We start from the raw sequence: 13,683 nt of genomic DNA on the forward strand, positions 1-13,683 counted from the left end.
CATGTGAGAAATCCATAAGCTCCGATTTTTCAACCTTAATGGATACTGGCTCTTTCTTCCCCTTAAAGGCTTCCAAGGCCTCAAAAAAAAAAAAAAAAAAAAAGAAAAAGCAAGATAATAACTGAGTGAGAAGAAAAAAAAAAAAACGATTTCTCCCCTGCTTCCCCGCGGACTCGGCCAGAAACCGTGTGAAACGGACGTCCTTGCAAGTCCTCCAATTGTAATGACAGAGGTGCGCCTTCGGGGAATTTGTCTGATCCGCGCAAACCCAATTTTAACTACGCTGACATTTTTACCCGGGTCTGTCCTTTATGGCAGTCATTTCATCACACAAATTTGCAGTTGTCTTTATTTCACCCATCTGCATCACAGAACCCCTTAGTAAGACCAGTCCTTGCATTTGTGACCACCAAGCTGGGAAATGTTGCCGTTCAAAATGCCGCTGCACACACACCGACCGAAAAACAGCACAATAGATCATATTTTACCCGTAATGGATTCCCAGGCGTGATTTTTACACAACAGGGTGGAAAGTTCTCTTCTCCGTCTGAGTCAGGAATGATCATCAGCTCTCAGATCCGAGAGCTCTCAGAGAACGTCGTCACCGTAGACGAATCCCGCCCTAGTATTTAAATTTTAATTTTGGTTGGCTCCTTGCTCCTCCCGCTCTCGAGCCATATATTTTGGAATCCCGTCAATGCTGATTACCAACTCCACATTTCTTATCATTATTATCATATTCCAGTGTGGTTGAATGGCCCAAAAAGGCCAGAATGTGGATGATTTTTTTTTTTCTTCTGTGATTTTATGGGTTGGTTTCAGAGTGACCGATTAGAAAAAGAAATGTGCGGTTTCCATTTATTGATCTGGGATGTCATCGTTCTCCCGGAGAAGAAAACAAAAATGAAATATAATGCTTGCATCTATTGATAAATACAGATGAAACCTTCCCCCTTTGTAGACCTGGAGTTTTAGCTCCGCTCCTGATTACGGAATATTTTTGGTGGCGTTTTTGGTTGTTTTTTGACCAGAGCTAGTCAAAATTCTGCCATAATGAAGCCAATATGCCGCTTTTATTTATAATCCATTCATTCCATCCATGATTTTGGTATCAGGACTGATAGAAATTTGACATACTGTATCGGACATACTGTAATGCACCTGTGAACTGCACAACTGAGCCATGTTGAGCTTTTCTCAAGCTGTTCCAGCTCTGATATTGGAAGTTATCGAATTCCAGTCATCAAATTTAAGATTAGAATTGCCCTGGCCTTTGTCAAAAGTGACCCAAGGTAACCCTCTGGTTTGAAAGTATGCATAAAACCAAATTATGAAGAAGTTATTGTCTCGGCCTTTTTAATGTGAGCCTGGAAAATTGCACTTTTCACAACAGCAGTGAAAAAAATCTGCCTCGCCGCGATGTAGTTAAACGGGTTACTGAACCACTGGAGAGATATTGCGACCCTAAAAATTACAGTTTTCAATTACATGCCAAACATTAGGCGCATTTCACAGATGCACAACAGAACTCACGCAGTCTGTTCTGGTGGGGCGGTTTGTCGATGTAAAATAGACAATCGTGTTAAAATCAGGCGTCTGTTGTGGATTTAGTTCATTTCCAAAATTTGGATCAGTGCATCCAACACCCACAGCCACATGATTTCTTTTTCTTGGTTGGCATACGAAGCCATTTCTAAATTCACAATTAGTTGGCCTTCAAATCTGCAAACCTGCAACGACTAAAAACTAGATTTGGCAAAATTTCATCCTGAAATAAACAACCTCGAAAAGACCCCAAAAATATCCATTATAATATCCATTATCCTTCCTCTGTGTGTTGGGTGCTGTAGCTGGAGATCTTGTTTCGTATTGTTATATTCCGGGGATAGAGAGCCATCGCTGGAGTGCATTGTGGAAACAAAAAAAACACAAAAACAACCTCAAACCCGACCTTTTCCACACAGCTGTAAAACTTTTCAATTAAACTACATTTTATAGGGTGTGCACTGTGATTGCAATTGGATACATTTTGTTTATTTATTTTCATTTAATTATTTTTTACTTAAATTCTCTGCAAAGGCTCGAACACGATGCTCCTTAAGAGAGGTTGTAAAAACAAATAACAGGCAAAGATTGGAACTGCGATGTTTAGTGTATAAGAGGCTTTACAAAGCTGTGAAGGATGTCACTGAAAAGTAGATTTTGGTTAAAAAAAAAAACACACAAGAGGAGGAGGCGTCATAGAATTACTCTACAGATCAAAAAAGGAAAAAAAAAAAAGTACTCTCCAAAACCGCTATAAGACCAGTTTGTTAAAAAGTGGAGCGACGCTACGAGCATACTATGTACATTTGGTGTTTCTGTTATTTTTTTATCATTTTTTTTAACTTGGTTAAATATTTCTATTTATCCTTTTTTCATTATCTCTGCTAGTATAGTCATGAGCGCTTTTCTTGAGTCCTACTTGTCATTAATATTACCTTACCTGCTCAAAAATAAGTAGATATGTTGAAAACGATTCTCTAGCAGTACCTTTAAACCTACTAGCAGTACCTTCTGCTCGCTCTAAGCGATCTCAGGCAAAACTGTTCTCAGTTCTACTACCTCAGAGGTGGAACAAACTTCCGGAAGCAACAAGACTAGCATCATCTATCTCAACCTTCAAGAAACAGGTAAAAACTTTTCTCTTTCAGGACTTTTTACTGCGCTGATGCCCCAGATCAGGTTAGGCATCAAGTTAGGCTATGCAGTGTGTGTGTGTGTGTGTGTGAATGTTTGCGTATGTCTTTGTCAAAAAAAAAACAAAACAACTCACTAACCCAAGCTTACTGTTCTGTAGTTCATGTGTATCTTGTATTTGCAAGTGTTATTTGCAGTCCCTATGTCCTCTATTGTAAGTCGCTTTGGATAAAAGCGTCTGCCAAATGTAATGTAATGTTTGTGCGATTAAATATGTAACTGGAATAAAAATTAAGTAAAAAAAATGAATAATTAAAATGTAACGCAATAACAATCCACACCATCTAAAATGTAGTTTAATGGAAAAGCCTCGCATGGCAAATGTCCGAGCAACATTTTTGGTTCTCCAGCCCCGGAATATAAAAATACAAAACAAGAGTACGTATTTATTCCCAATCCCTGGCAATGATAATGGAGAAGAACCTCTGCCAGACTCGAAGCAGCTTGTTGCTTGGGAACACACTACTTAATGTACTGGAGATCTCCCGCTCTGCGCGTCCTTGCCCTTCCTGCCTTAAAACCCACATCGAGCGTAACGAGGAAAAGCAGCTGCTTTGCCGTTACATTTTTGAACTTCTTTTAAATCCTTTTTATTTTTTTCTCGCATCGGTTTCGTTGTGCCTCGGCTCAGATAAATCCAGGCGCCTTCATCTTCGCGCGCAGCCGCTGACAGTTAAGAAACGTGCTAAGCGGCGCATCTTGTGGATTTTTACAGCACGGCATCTGAATAGGACGTAGTGTGAGTCACTTTGTAATTGACTTACAGACAAAAGAACCGGTTCCCACCGATAGTCATGGAGAGAAAGAGGCAAAATCGGTCTTTTGTTGCCCCCTCCTCAACAAATCGTCTTTTATCCCATCTTCTATTAAGGGCTTTCTGGGGACTTTACCTTCCTCATCCTTTTATTAAATCCCATCAGCCGGCTTTTCAACTCGAAAACCTTGGTATAACAGCGTGATTGGCTTGTTGTTTCGGTCGTCACTCTCTTCACTGACGACCCTTTAATTCCTAAGCGGCGCCAGGCGCTCTTGCAAAGCTCATCGTGCTCTCGCACAGAACTTATCTATGACTCAGCCTCAGAGCCCTTCACCGCATCCTGTATGGTGCGAATACGGATATTTTCAAACGACACCTTGCAGATCCCTGGACGCTGAGAAGATTTTCACAAGAGTAAAATGAGGTTCTCCTTCACCTGCTGGATTACCCTACGGGGCAGGAATCGCCTAGAGCAGTGGTCCCCAACCCCCCTCCCCCCCCCCGGGATCCATTGGCACCGGGCCGCCCAAGAAATAATCAATTATTTCCGTTGGATTTATTATCTGAGTCCGAAACAATCTTTATTTTGAAAAATTTATTTGGAAAAATGACACTCATCTCTTGGTCACTTGAGCGCCAAAAATATAACCCACGAGCTAGCAAAATGAGTAAAAAAAAAAAAAAAACAGACGTCGGACGTAAAGTTTCTTTTCGAAGGGAAAAAGTTTTAGTGAAGAGACAAAAGAAGAGCCTACAACTTCCAAGAAAAAGAAAGATTTTAACAAAAAGTACCAGGAGTTGTGCTTGAAATGTGAATTTATCGTTACACTCACATTATGTAGTTGCCGCAATGTTACCAGGAAGCTGCTAATAAAGTTCATGCCAGTACGCAGTGGATTCACACTTGTTATTATAGTCCCAATATAAACCATCTAAGTGTAGCCCCCCTCATAAAATTGTCAAGCGTTGACCGGTCCGGGGTGAAAAAAAGGATAAAAAGATCGGGGACCACTGGCCTAGAGTTGATTTTAAAAATGATTGTCCGACCCGCTTCTGCCTCCATGACCAACAAATTAGAAGTTGTTGCCCCGGGTTCAAAAACCCTGAATCTTTGTTCCCGAAGCTGGCCAACTCCTCAACTCCCTTCTGCCCATTTGTATAAATGTACAGTTAATTTCACTATTCTTTTTTTAATTTTTGTTTTATTTTTGTATATGTGAAAATGCTGCATCCATTCTGAGATGCTACGCTATCCCACGCGCCCTCCGATTGGCCCTCCGGGACACATATTTTTCTCCGATTACGTCAAACAACTGGTCTTGATCACCGACTGCTGTCGCGCCAGGTGGCGTGGCCCGTCCTCAAAGGTGAAACAAAAGTAACTGCGACATAAAATCATCAAGCTTGGCGCTTCTCGAGCTGTGTGCATGCGAGAGCTCCGCGTGCCACTCGCCGTTGTACAGTTTTTCGCGAACCGAGGTCCGAGCACCAGGTGCAAAGCGTTTTGGGCTGACAAATATTGTTTTGGCTCCGTGGAGGCCGCCGGTGCTCTCCGTCACCTCACCCTGGCAACCGCCGAGTGTTAAATCGATGGAATCCGTGAGCGGGAGAAGCCTCGTCGAGTGATGCAGAGGCTCACATCCATCTTGAATGAAGCCCATGAATAAACATGAAAGGTATATTTAGACGGCACGAGCACCTTCGAGACACTCAAAACTCCGCGCCATCAAAAAGGTTAACTTAAAGAGTGGGTGATCACTGCGCGTTTTATCTTCTCTGCATTGGGCTTGTCAGACGTTTTTTTTTTTTTTTTTTGATTCGTTTTATTTTCTTTTGCAGTCGCCATAACATGCCAAATGGATAGCGCTAGCGTCTGTATGCTAGCATTGTTAGAAATAAGAATAAGAACAACTTTATTTATCCCGAGGAAATTGTTGTGCCAGAGTTTCAAGTAAAACATAAAAATAATAAATATAGTAGGAAATTGTATAAACAGTATATAAAAAAAAAACAAAAAACTTAAACTAAATAAATAAATAAAGGGGGGAGAATAAGAAATACAAATAAAACTATAAAGTGTCTACGTAACAAGTCAAGGCTATAAAGTGTCGTTAGGTCTTAAGTAAAGATTTTGAGATGATATATTTTGAGCCCGTCTCGTTTCTGTGCATTTAACTATTGTTGAAATAATAGCGTTCAGTTAGCATTTATCAGTAAGTTCTCATAGATCCTACGCTCCTGAATGCACCGCAATTATTCCAATGCATCACACTCGTGTACGAAGCGGTAGAAGCTGTTTTTTTTCCCTTCTAATGCAGCAGAGGCTAATTGGGTTTTTCACCTTTCTTCATGTTCACCTGGTTTCCTTGGTTTATTTCTATGTTAACCTATGCATGCATGGGCTGATACTAGTTATACTGCTGTGTTAAGCTAATCAGAATGCTGTCCATGACTCCCTGTGAAGGATTTGTTTGTTATATGATTTATATCATGTCATATAATGACAGACTGCAGCAATAAAATCATCTAAAAGGGAGCATCTGTATACCTGGTGCTCTTTTACAGAAACACCAAATCTTGCCGCTCTAAATTACCTAATTCCCGGAGAGAACCGCTCTCTTGTTTAAGTTTCCCAGCTGGCCTTTGGATGGTCGAATGCCGACCAGTCCACAGGCAGCATTAAAATACTTTTATCGCGGAGAATCGTGGCCGCTGCGTGACAGCGTGCGAATCCCGGCGCTCCGACATCATTTGTTAAAGCGGTGCTTCTTCATTCTTCACAGCTCACAGACACCCAGAATGGTCTCTAAGAACATCACCCAGAACATTTTTTTTATAAAGTGCTGACATGCATCGTTAGACGTGCAGTTCGAGTTGCCGGTCACGCCATAATAACCGTGTTGTAGAAATGAACTCCTATTATGTACATCGAAACCAATAGATATATCAATTTTTGTCAGTCTGCCCGCGGCGTTAGGTCTGTAATGTTAGCCACGCTGCATGTTTCCAACGCTTTCAACTGCTGCTTAAATTACTTTTGTGTTTTGGTATTTGCATCATCGGCCTTAGATAATAAACATGTGGATCGGTGCTTCGATAGCATGCAGGCTAACACAGTCTGAGGATAAATTAGCCGTGACATTTCCGTCACATTGAAATTTGATAACGATAGGAAACTGATAGGAAACTGGCAGCTGGGGATTTATTCACAGGACTATTTGAAATTTTATTACCAAAATATAGGTTATGACCAACCAAAGTTATTACAGGAGATCTTGAGCATAAAACAAACGGACGCCAGATCCGAAAGAACCCACAGCTCACAAACACGAGTCGTGAAAGAGAGGCCGCCCTCCTCTTAGGTACCTACTAGCTATTTGACACTCCCAGCCATCCAAGCTCCCAATATTATAAATATCATAAATATTTAACGTCTTTTTAAGAGACAACCTGGAAGACAGGAGGCCGAGTTGGGGGCGGCAGAAGATGAAGATGTTAAGGTTCTGGAAAGGAGATGGTTTGGAAATGGACGGAGGAGGGATGGTGAATCTGGAGGCGAAGAGGAGCTTTTGAAAGAAGAGGACGTAGAATCGAAGGTTAGATGGAGGCGGTTGATCCGTCCAAACATTCTGTGAACCCTTTCGTACGTTAAGGGGAGCGGTTGGATTTCTCCGAACACTCGACAGCATCTTGAATCTCGCACGGCCCTAAAACCCGCCAACGCACGACCTGCACTTTGTCAACTTCCACACCCCCGAGGACCTACTTGTTTACATTTACGTTTCAATTTTCTTTCACTGTCCACTTATACGTCCTGGTAATACCGTTTACATTTCTCTGCACTGTTTGCGCATAGTTTCTTTGCCAGCGGAGGATTTCACCGAATGAACGGGGAAACACGTTTCCAGACTGCACGTGTGATAATTAACACTTTAAATCTTAAATCTTTCACCTAATAACTTGGAGTTACTGTGACTTTTTTATTATAAAAACACTCAAGAGAAAGTCTTTTTTTCACGCCAATCAGCCAAATCACTCCATTGCTTACGGGTTTATTTTGAAATTCCTGCAAGCGGGAAGTGACAGGCTTGTACGGACACATTTGCCGCTCTGCTGCGCGCAGTTTGTTTCACTTTGGTCAAAGTTTTAGCGAAGCCGGCGACCGATGAGGATCCGCATCGTGTGGCTGGCAGGGGATGGAGGCTGGAGTTTGGGAAGGCTGTGGCGCTGAGGGTTGAGTGTTACGAGGAAAAGGGGGGGGGGATTTTGCACTCATCTCTCAAAACACCTCACTGTGTTTCCATGGGAACGTGAAGCACTCTGCGATGTTGCCATATTCCTCGCCCAGCCCAGCGGTTTCTGTTCAACCGAGAATCATTTCTCCGTTTGAGCGTGCATATCTCTGCTGGGGTTTGTTTGCTAACAAGGAGTTGCATATGAACGAGGGGCAGACAGAAGGAGGGGGGAGGTTTAGACCCAGACAGGAAAGGACATGGCGATAAAGAGCGACGGGAGGAGAGTTTATGACTTTAAGGTTATCATTACTCAGATGGTAAAGGAGAAAACACGCCTCACTTTATTTAATCGACTGGAATGGCGGAGGAGTTCCACCCTACGGTTCCATTTATAAGTAAATATCCACGCCGCGCTATGAGGCGAATGGCTGTTCGGTCGCAATCTGCCGACCAAGAGGGGAAAAACGAAACGAGTGGAGGCAAAAATAGGTTGACAGACAGGCAAAGACACTGATGGACTGCAGTTCTGACGAGAGTTGGACGTATTCTTCATCTTCCTCTCCAAACTGTTTTGAAGCTTCATTAGTCCAATTGGAAAGGTTACAGAAAACTTTCCTGTCAAACAAAGTTCATTTCACCACGCGGATCCAACGGCTTCACCCCGATAATTCAGATTTCCGATTACGCCGCCGGCGAGGGGTCAATATCAATGAATTATCTGACGCGGTGTTGATTTCTTACTACCGGAAAAGGCGTCAGCAGCTAAATTATTCCCAAAGCATTCTCTTAAACCATACATGGCTGCTGCCAGAGAGGACACAGAGCAACTTTGAAACTTCAATAACAACTCACTTCAAACCACTGCTATGAAAGATTATTCCTCAGGCACCACATTGTTCCTTAGTTAGTTTAATTATTTGGTTTGGTTGTTTACTGAGCGATTTGGCTTTTTTTTTTTAGAGCCGAGACAATTGTGTACGCTGCAGTATTTATACTGGAAATATAAAAAAATAACAAGGGCGGCCAGAACCGTAGGGACGAAAATTGGGCTATTTTGGGCAATTGCTAGCTCGATGCTATCTAGCGATGCATTTTGTAACATGCATTTTGGATAAATGACGAAGAAAATACTTGTAAATCAGTAACTTGGGTTGAAAATTGCCTAAAAATTACCCAAATAAATCAAATGACCCAATTCAATTGTGAAACTGAAATTGGGCTGTTATGCCAATAAAAAAAAAAAAAAAAAAAGAACCGAAAATATATCCAAAATGATCTAGTTATTAAAGATATCAAATAAAAGAAGCCACTCCGTTCCTCTATTCGAATGTTAAATGGTCTCCACTTAGAAAGAACTTTCACTTGAAAGCATTCACACGCACACTTTCTTCCAAGCCTTCTCGCTTATTTCCCGAATCCTGTCTATATATACCGAAATAAATCAGAGAAAAACGGTGTCCGCTAAATGAGTTATTTATTCTGTTTTTCCTTATTTTTCTGGCCAGGCGGCAGAAGAGGGGGTGATGAATGTCTGCCGGCTGAAGAGGCTGATTCTTTTCATTCCATTTAGTTGTAATGGGACGCCATGAGGCCGGACCTTGAGTCTGCCTTTTTATTTTTGGCACAAAACAACCATTAAGCTGAAGAAAACATCTTGAATATATGCAGGGAAGTAGCAAGGCTGAAGGGGATAATTGATGGGAAAAAAAAAAAAAAAAAGAAGAAAAATCAGCTCTTAATTGCCGTCCCGCCCAGGGACGAGAACAATAGTCGTAAAACAACGATGACACAACGTTAACGTCGGCTTGTTCCGATCCTGACAGTCACACTCAGGGTTTATTACCCCCTTCTGGGGGAATAGCTACAGGTGAAAGAGCGGAAACTTTTTTTATTCTTGCAAAACACGTTATTGGAGATGCAACATTTAAGTCTTGCCGCTTTCGATGGGATTATTTGTTCGTCTCAGGGCTCCTCCGTTCTGCAACCGGCCAATAACGGCGCTCACAGGTTCAGGATTGTTTGAATCCTTTTCTTAAAATGTTTTTTTTTTTTTTTTTATGAGATGTAGTTCACCTTTTTATTGGTGTTACGATGCAGATGATCGTCATGGGTGCTAAAGCTTGGCGATATCCTTTTATTTAGTTTTTATTCAGCTTAGGTTTTTAAGCTCCAATGGTGAAACGGTTTCACCTTAAATGATTTCCAGATAATTTTCACGCATCTGTTTACCCCTAAGTCACCTCCAACACATTTCTTTAAGTAAGTTCTTCTTCATTTCGATTTAACTTCTTGTATTCCGGGTAGTTTTTCACTTATTTTATGAACAATTTCCCCTTCGCTGGAGTCAAACTGAAAGGTCAAGCGACTCGACAGAAAATAAAGCGCCAAACGGTCTCAGATCGGTTAAAGGATGTTTATCGATCAACGATCCATATCCGGATCTATCGCTTCCTTTCTTTTTTTCCTTTTATCTTTTTTTTTTTATGATTCCCATTCTTCAGAATGATCCATTACTCCAGTATCCATTAAAATGATCAACAAGTTTTTTTGTTCTCGCCCCCAACGGCGTTTCATTCTCAAGGCCGGCGCGCTGCCTCGGCTCACCGAGTCCATCTCGGCCGTGAAGTAGGTAATCAAACGGTGGAGCTGGAACCCCCTCGCTTTTATCGCCTCCGTCGCTCAACCTCAACCCCCCCGAACCCGGTCACGCCATCTTTCACCATTTCACAGTTCATCCATCTCACGGCCACCCCGCCCCGTCTCGCCGTCCATCTTTGCCCGTCTTCGCCGGCGTTTTATTACCTGAGAGAGCCTCATCGGGATCGCCGGGCGGCGCGGCCGGGGGGAAGCGCTCCACTAATGGCGGCGTCAGATTTTCCCGGTGTAATTAAAATCCACCGGTGAATTACGGCGACGCGCTCCGACGTCCCGGGTCAGCAGGCTAATATCATCAGTGCAACTGGGTTTTTTTTTTTTAAAGTAATTAGTTAGCGTCTCGTCGTATCGGGATTCTCCTCGTGAGCTTAATCGTCAGTGGCACGGAGAATACCGCTTTCTGTCTTCACCTGTCTCGGGGTGAATTACCTAAAACTCACTTTTCCCAGGAAAAAAATGATCCTCCTTTTTTTTTTTTTTTTTTTCCACCCATGTCCCATATTAGGGTTGCTAATTCAAATCTAGAAGAGCACAAAGGCTCTGGAGAACCTCCAGAGAAGGTTCCTCCATGGCCTTTACATGTCTGCATGGATTTCCTAAGGTTTCCTCCCACAGCCCAAGAAATGCGTTGGTGGATGAGAGAGTGAATGTTGCATGTCTCTATAGGACACGTGAATGAGAGGGTGAATGGATCCGCCTTCGTATGGCATGGGGATGATAGAGTGATCGCTTGTCTCCATGACGATGCTTGTGTGTCTCTATGACGTCGCAATGAGAGGGTGAACGGTTGCATGTCTCTTTATGATGCTGGAATTTAAGAGCGAATTTCTCGTGAAGACGTGAGTGGTTTAATGTCTATCTGATGTGAAGGGTTTTATGACTATATGATGTGAATGAAAGGTTGAATAGCTCTGTCTCCATAGGATGTGGGAATGATAGAGTGAAAATGGATGAAAGAGTGAATGTTTATGATGATTCACATCATCTAGAAACACAAAAATCATCCAGACACACACAAAAAAAAAAAAAGTCACTATCCCAAGCTTACTGTTCTGTATATTTCCTGTGCATCTTGTATTTGCAAGTGTTATTTGCAGTCCCTATGTCCTCTATTGTAAGTCGCTTTGGATAAAAGCGTCTGCCAAATGCAATGTAATGTAATGCGAATGGTTGTTTTTCCCTGTGTGATGCATGAGCGAGTGCACGATTGTGAAAGAGTGAACGGTGGCGTGTCCCCAAACTTTTCGAGCGAACTCTCGCGACGGCTTAAAGTTCTGTCGCAGGCCGGACACGATCCGGGTCCCGGGGTCAACGACGCAGCAACACCGGACGACATCCAACACCCGAAGTTCCCGTCCCGGCCTGCCCTGGATTACACGTGCGCGTTTTTCTCCCCACGTCAGCACAACCAAAGCACCATCCCACCAGTTGGACGTTTGTCAGGACAACAACACAGAGTTCGGACGGCTTCTTATTGAATTTTAAACGTAAAATAAAAGCAGTTGGAAGGAAGGGGAGGCGTGAATTCACCAGAGTCCGACACCTCGCCCTTCAGGTTGGAGACATTTTTTTTTTTACGCACGAATCCCGCAAACGCACGCATCTTTTTAACCCCCCCCCCTCAAAAAAAAAAAAAAAGCTTTTTTTTTTTTCTTTTTTTTTCTTAAATTAAAAAGTAAAGAACACGCCAGATCTTGTGAGTTTTTTTTTTTTTGTTTGTTTTGTTTTTTGGCGTCCTTACCTGACAATGATGTACATGACGAGCACGTTGCCCACCAGCCCCACCACGCACACGATCGAGTAGAGCGCGGTGATCACGATGGCGATCACCACGGGGTTCGCGTCGTCGTCCGCGCCGCCGCGCAATCCGCGGTCGCCATCGCAGTGCGCCTCCGTGAAGGCGGCGGCGGCGACGGAGGTGTCGTTGCGGCCGCCGGCGAAGTTCCTACACAGCGTGGCGTTGTAGAAACCCGGGATTTGGCCCCGGTACTCCGCGTCCGAGCCGTTCCCAGATCCCTCCATGGTCCCCCGGTCCTCCTCCTCTTCCTCCTGTCCGGTGTTGAGAGAGTGATTCCCGTTCAGAAGATGCGACGCTTCTGTCTCTATTACCTTTTTTGCTTTCTGTATTTTTTTTTTTTTTTGCGTTTTTCTCCCTCCCTTTCCAGTTGCGTGTCGGTGCGCGGAAAACGCGGGATGAGTGCGGTGCATAGACGCCTGCCTGCGCGGGACGGAAGCGACGGCGGGAGAATGAGACCCGCTCCCCTCCTTCCTTCCTTCCCTCCATCCCCTCCTCCTCTCCCATCCCTCCGCTCACCCCCTTGTCCAGCTCACATCCCCCTCTCTCTTCCCTCCATCCATTGCTCCTTATTTTGGAAGTTCATTTTCAGCACCGATTTGTTTATTTTGTTTTATTTCATTTTATTTCTTTTTATTTTATTTTTATTTATTTTATTTCAGCTGATTATATTTTATTTTAGTTATCTAATTCCATGTCATTTAATTCCAGCGTATTTTTTTTCTATTGTATTTATTTACATTTGTTTATTTTGAATTATTTCATTTCATTGTATTTTATTTGAATTATATAATTTCAAGTCATTTAATTGTATTGTATTTTATTTCTATTTTATTTTTTTATTTTATGTTATTTGAAGTATCTTATTTCATCTCATCTAGCTGTATCGTATTTTTTTCCTATTTTATTTATTTATTGATTTCAGTATTTTATCATATTCTATTTATATTTCAATTATTTATTTTTATTATCTTCATGCAAGAAGTTCATTTCATGCAAGAAGCCCCGATTTATTTATTCCATTTTGTTTTATTTCATTCCATTTCATTTAATCATATTTAATTAGAATGATCTAATTCCATGTCATTTAATTGCATTGTGTTTTATGTATAATTTATTTATTTAAATGTACTTATTTTATTTTAATGATTTCATTTCATTGTATTTTATTTGAATTATCTATTTCCATGTCATTTCATTCCATTGCATGTTATTTCTATTGTATTTATTTTCATTTGTTTATTTTATTTCAATTATTTCATTTCATCTCATTGTGTTTCATTTGAATTGTATAATTTCATGTCATTTAATTGTATTGTCATTTATTTCTATTTAATTTATTTATTTTATTCTATTTGAATATCTAATTTCATGTCATTGAATTGTATTGTATTTTATTCCTATTTTATTTATTTATTGTATCTTATTGTATTTTATTTCTATTTTAATTATTTGTTTGTATTATCTTCATGCAAGGTTGTTTGCAGAAGCCGTCGCCCGAC

At 41.7% G+C, this 13,683-nt stretch overlaps 1 protein-coding gene across 1 annotated transcript in view; it reads right to left on the reverse strand.

Annotated features, from left to right (window-relative positions):
• Window positions 1–12,604, reverse strand: part of oprm1 (opioid receptor, mu 1) — a 37,266-nt gene extending 24,662 nt beyond the window's left edge. The window contains exon 1 of the mRNA XM_086172285.1: window positions 12,128–12,604. Coding sequence (XP_086028411.1) covers window positions 12,128–12,594 — 467 coding nt within the window. The 5' untranslated portion in view covers window positions 12,595–12,604. The remainder of the gene's footprint in view (window positions 1–12,127) is intronic.
• Between the last annotated feature and the right edge of the window lie 1,079 nt (window positions 12,605–13,683).

Source organism: Fistularia commersonii, chromosome 2 (genome assembly GCF_037954325.1).
Source record: "Fistularia commersonii isolate RoL2024-O1a breed Wild chromosome 2, RoL_Fcom_v1.0, whole genome shotgun sequence".
Classification (NCBI taxonomy): Eukaryota; Metazoa; Chordata; class Actinopteri; order Syngnathiformes; family Fistulariidae; genus Fistularia; species Fistularia commersonii.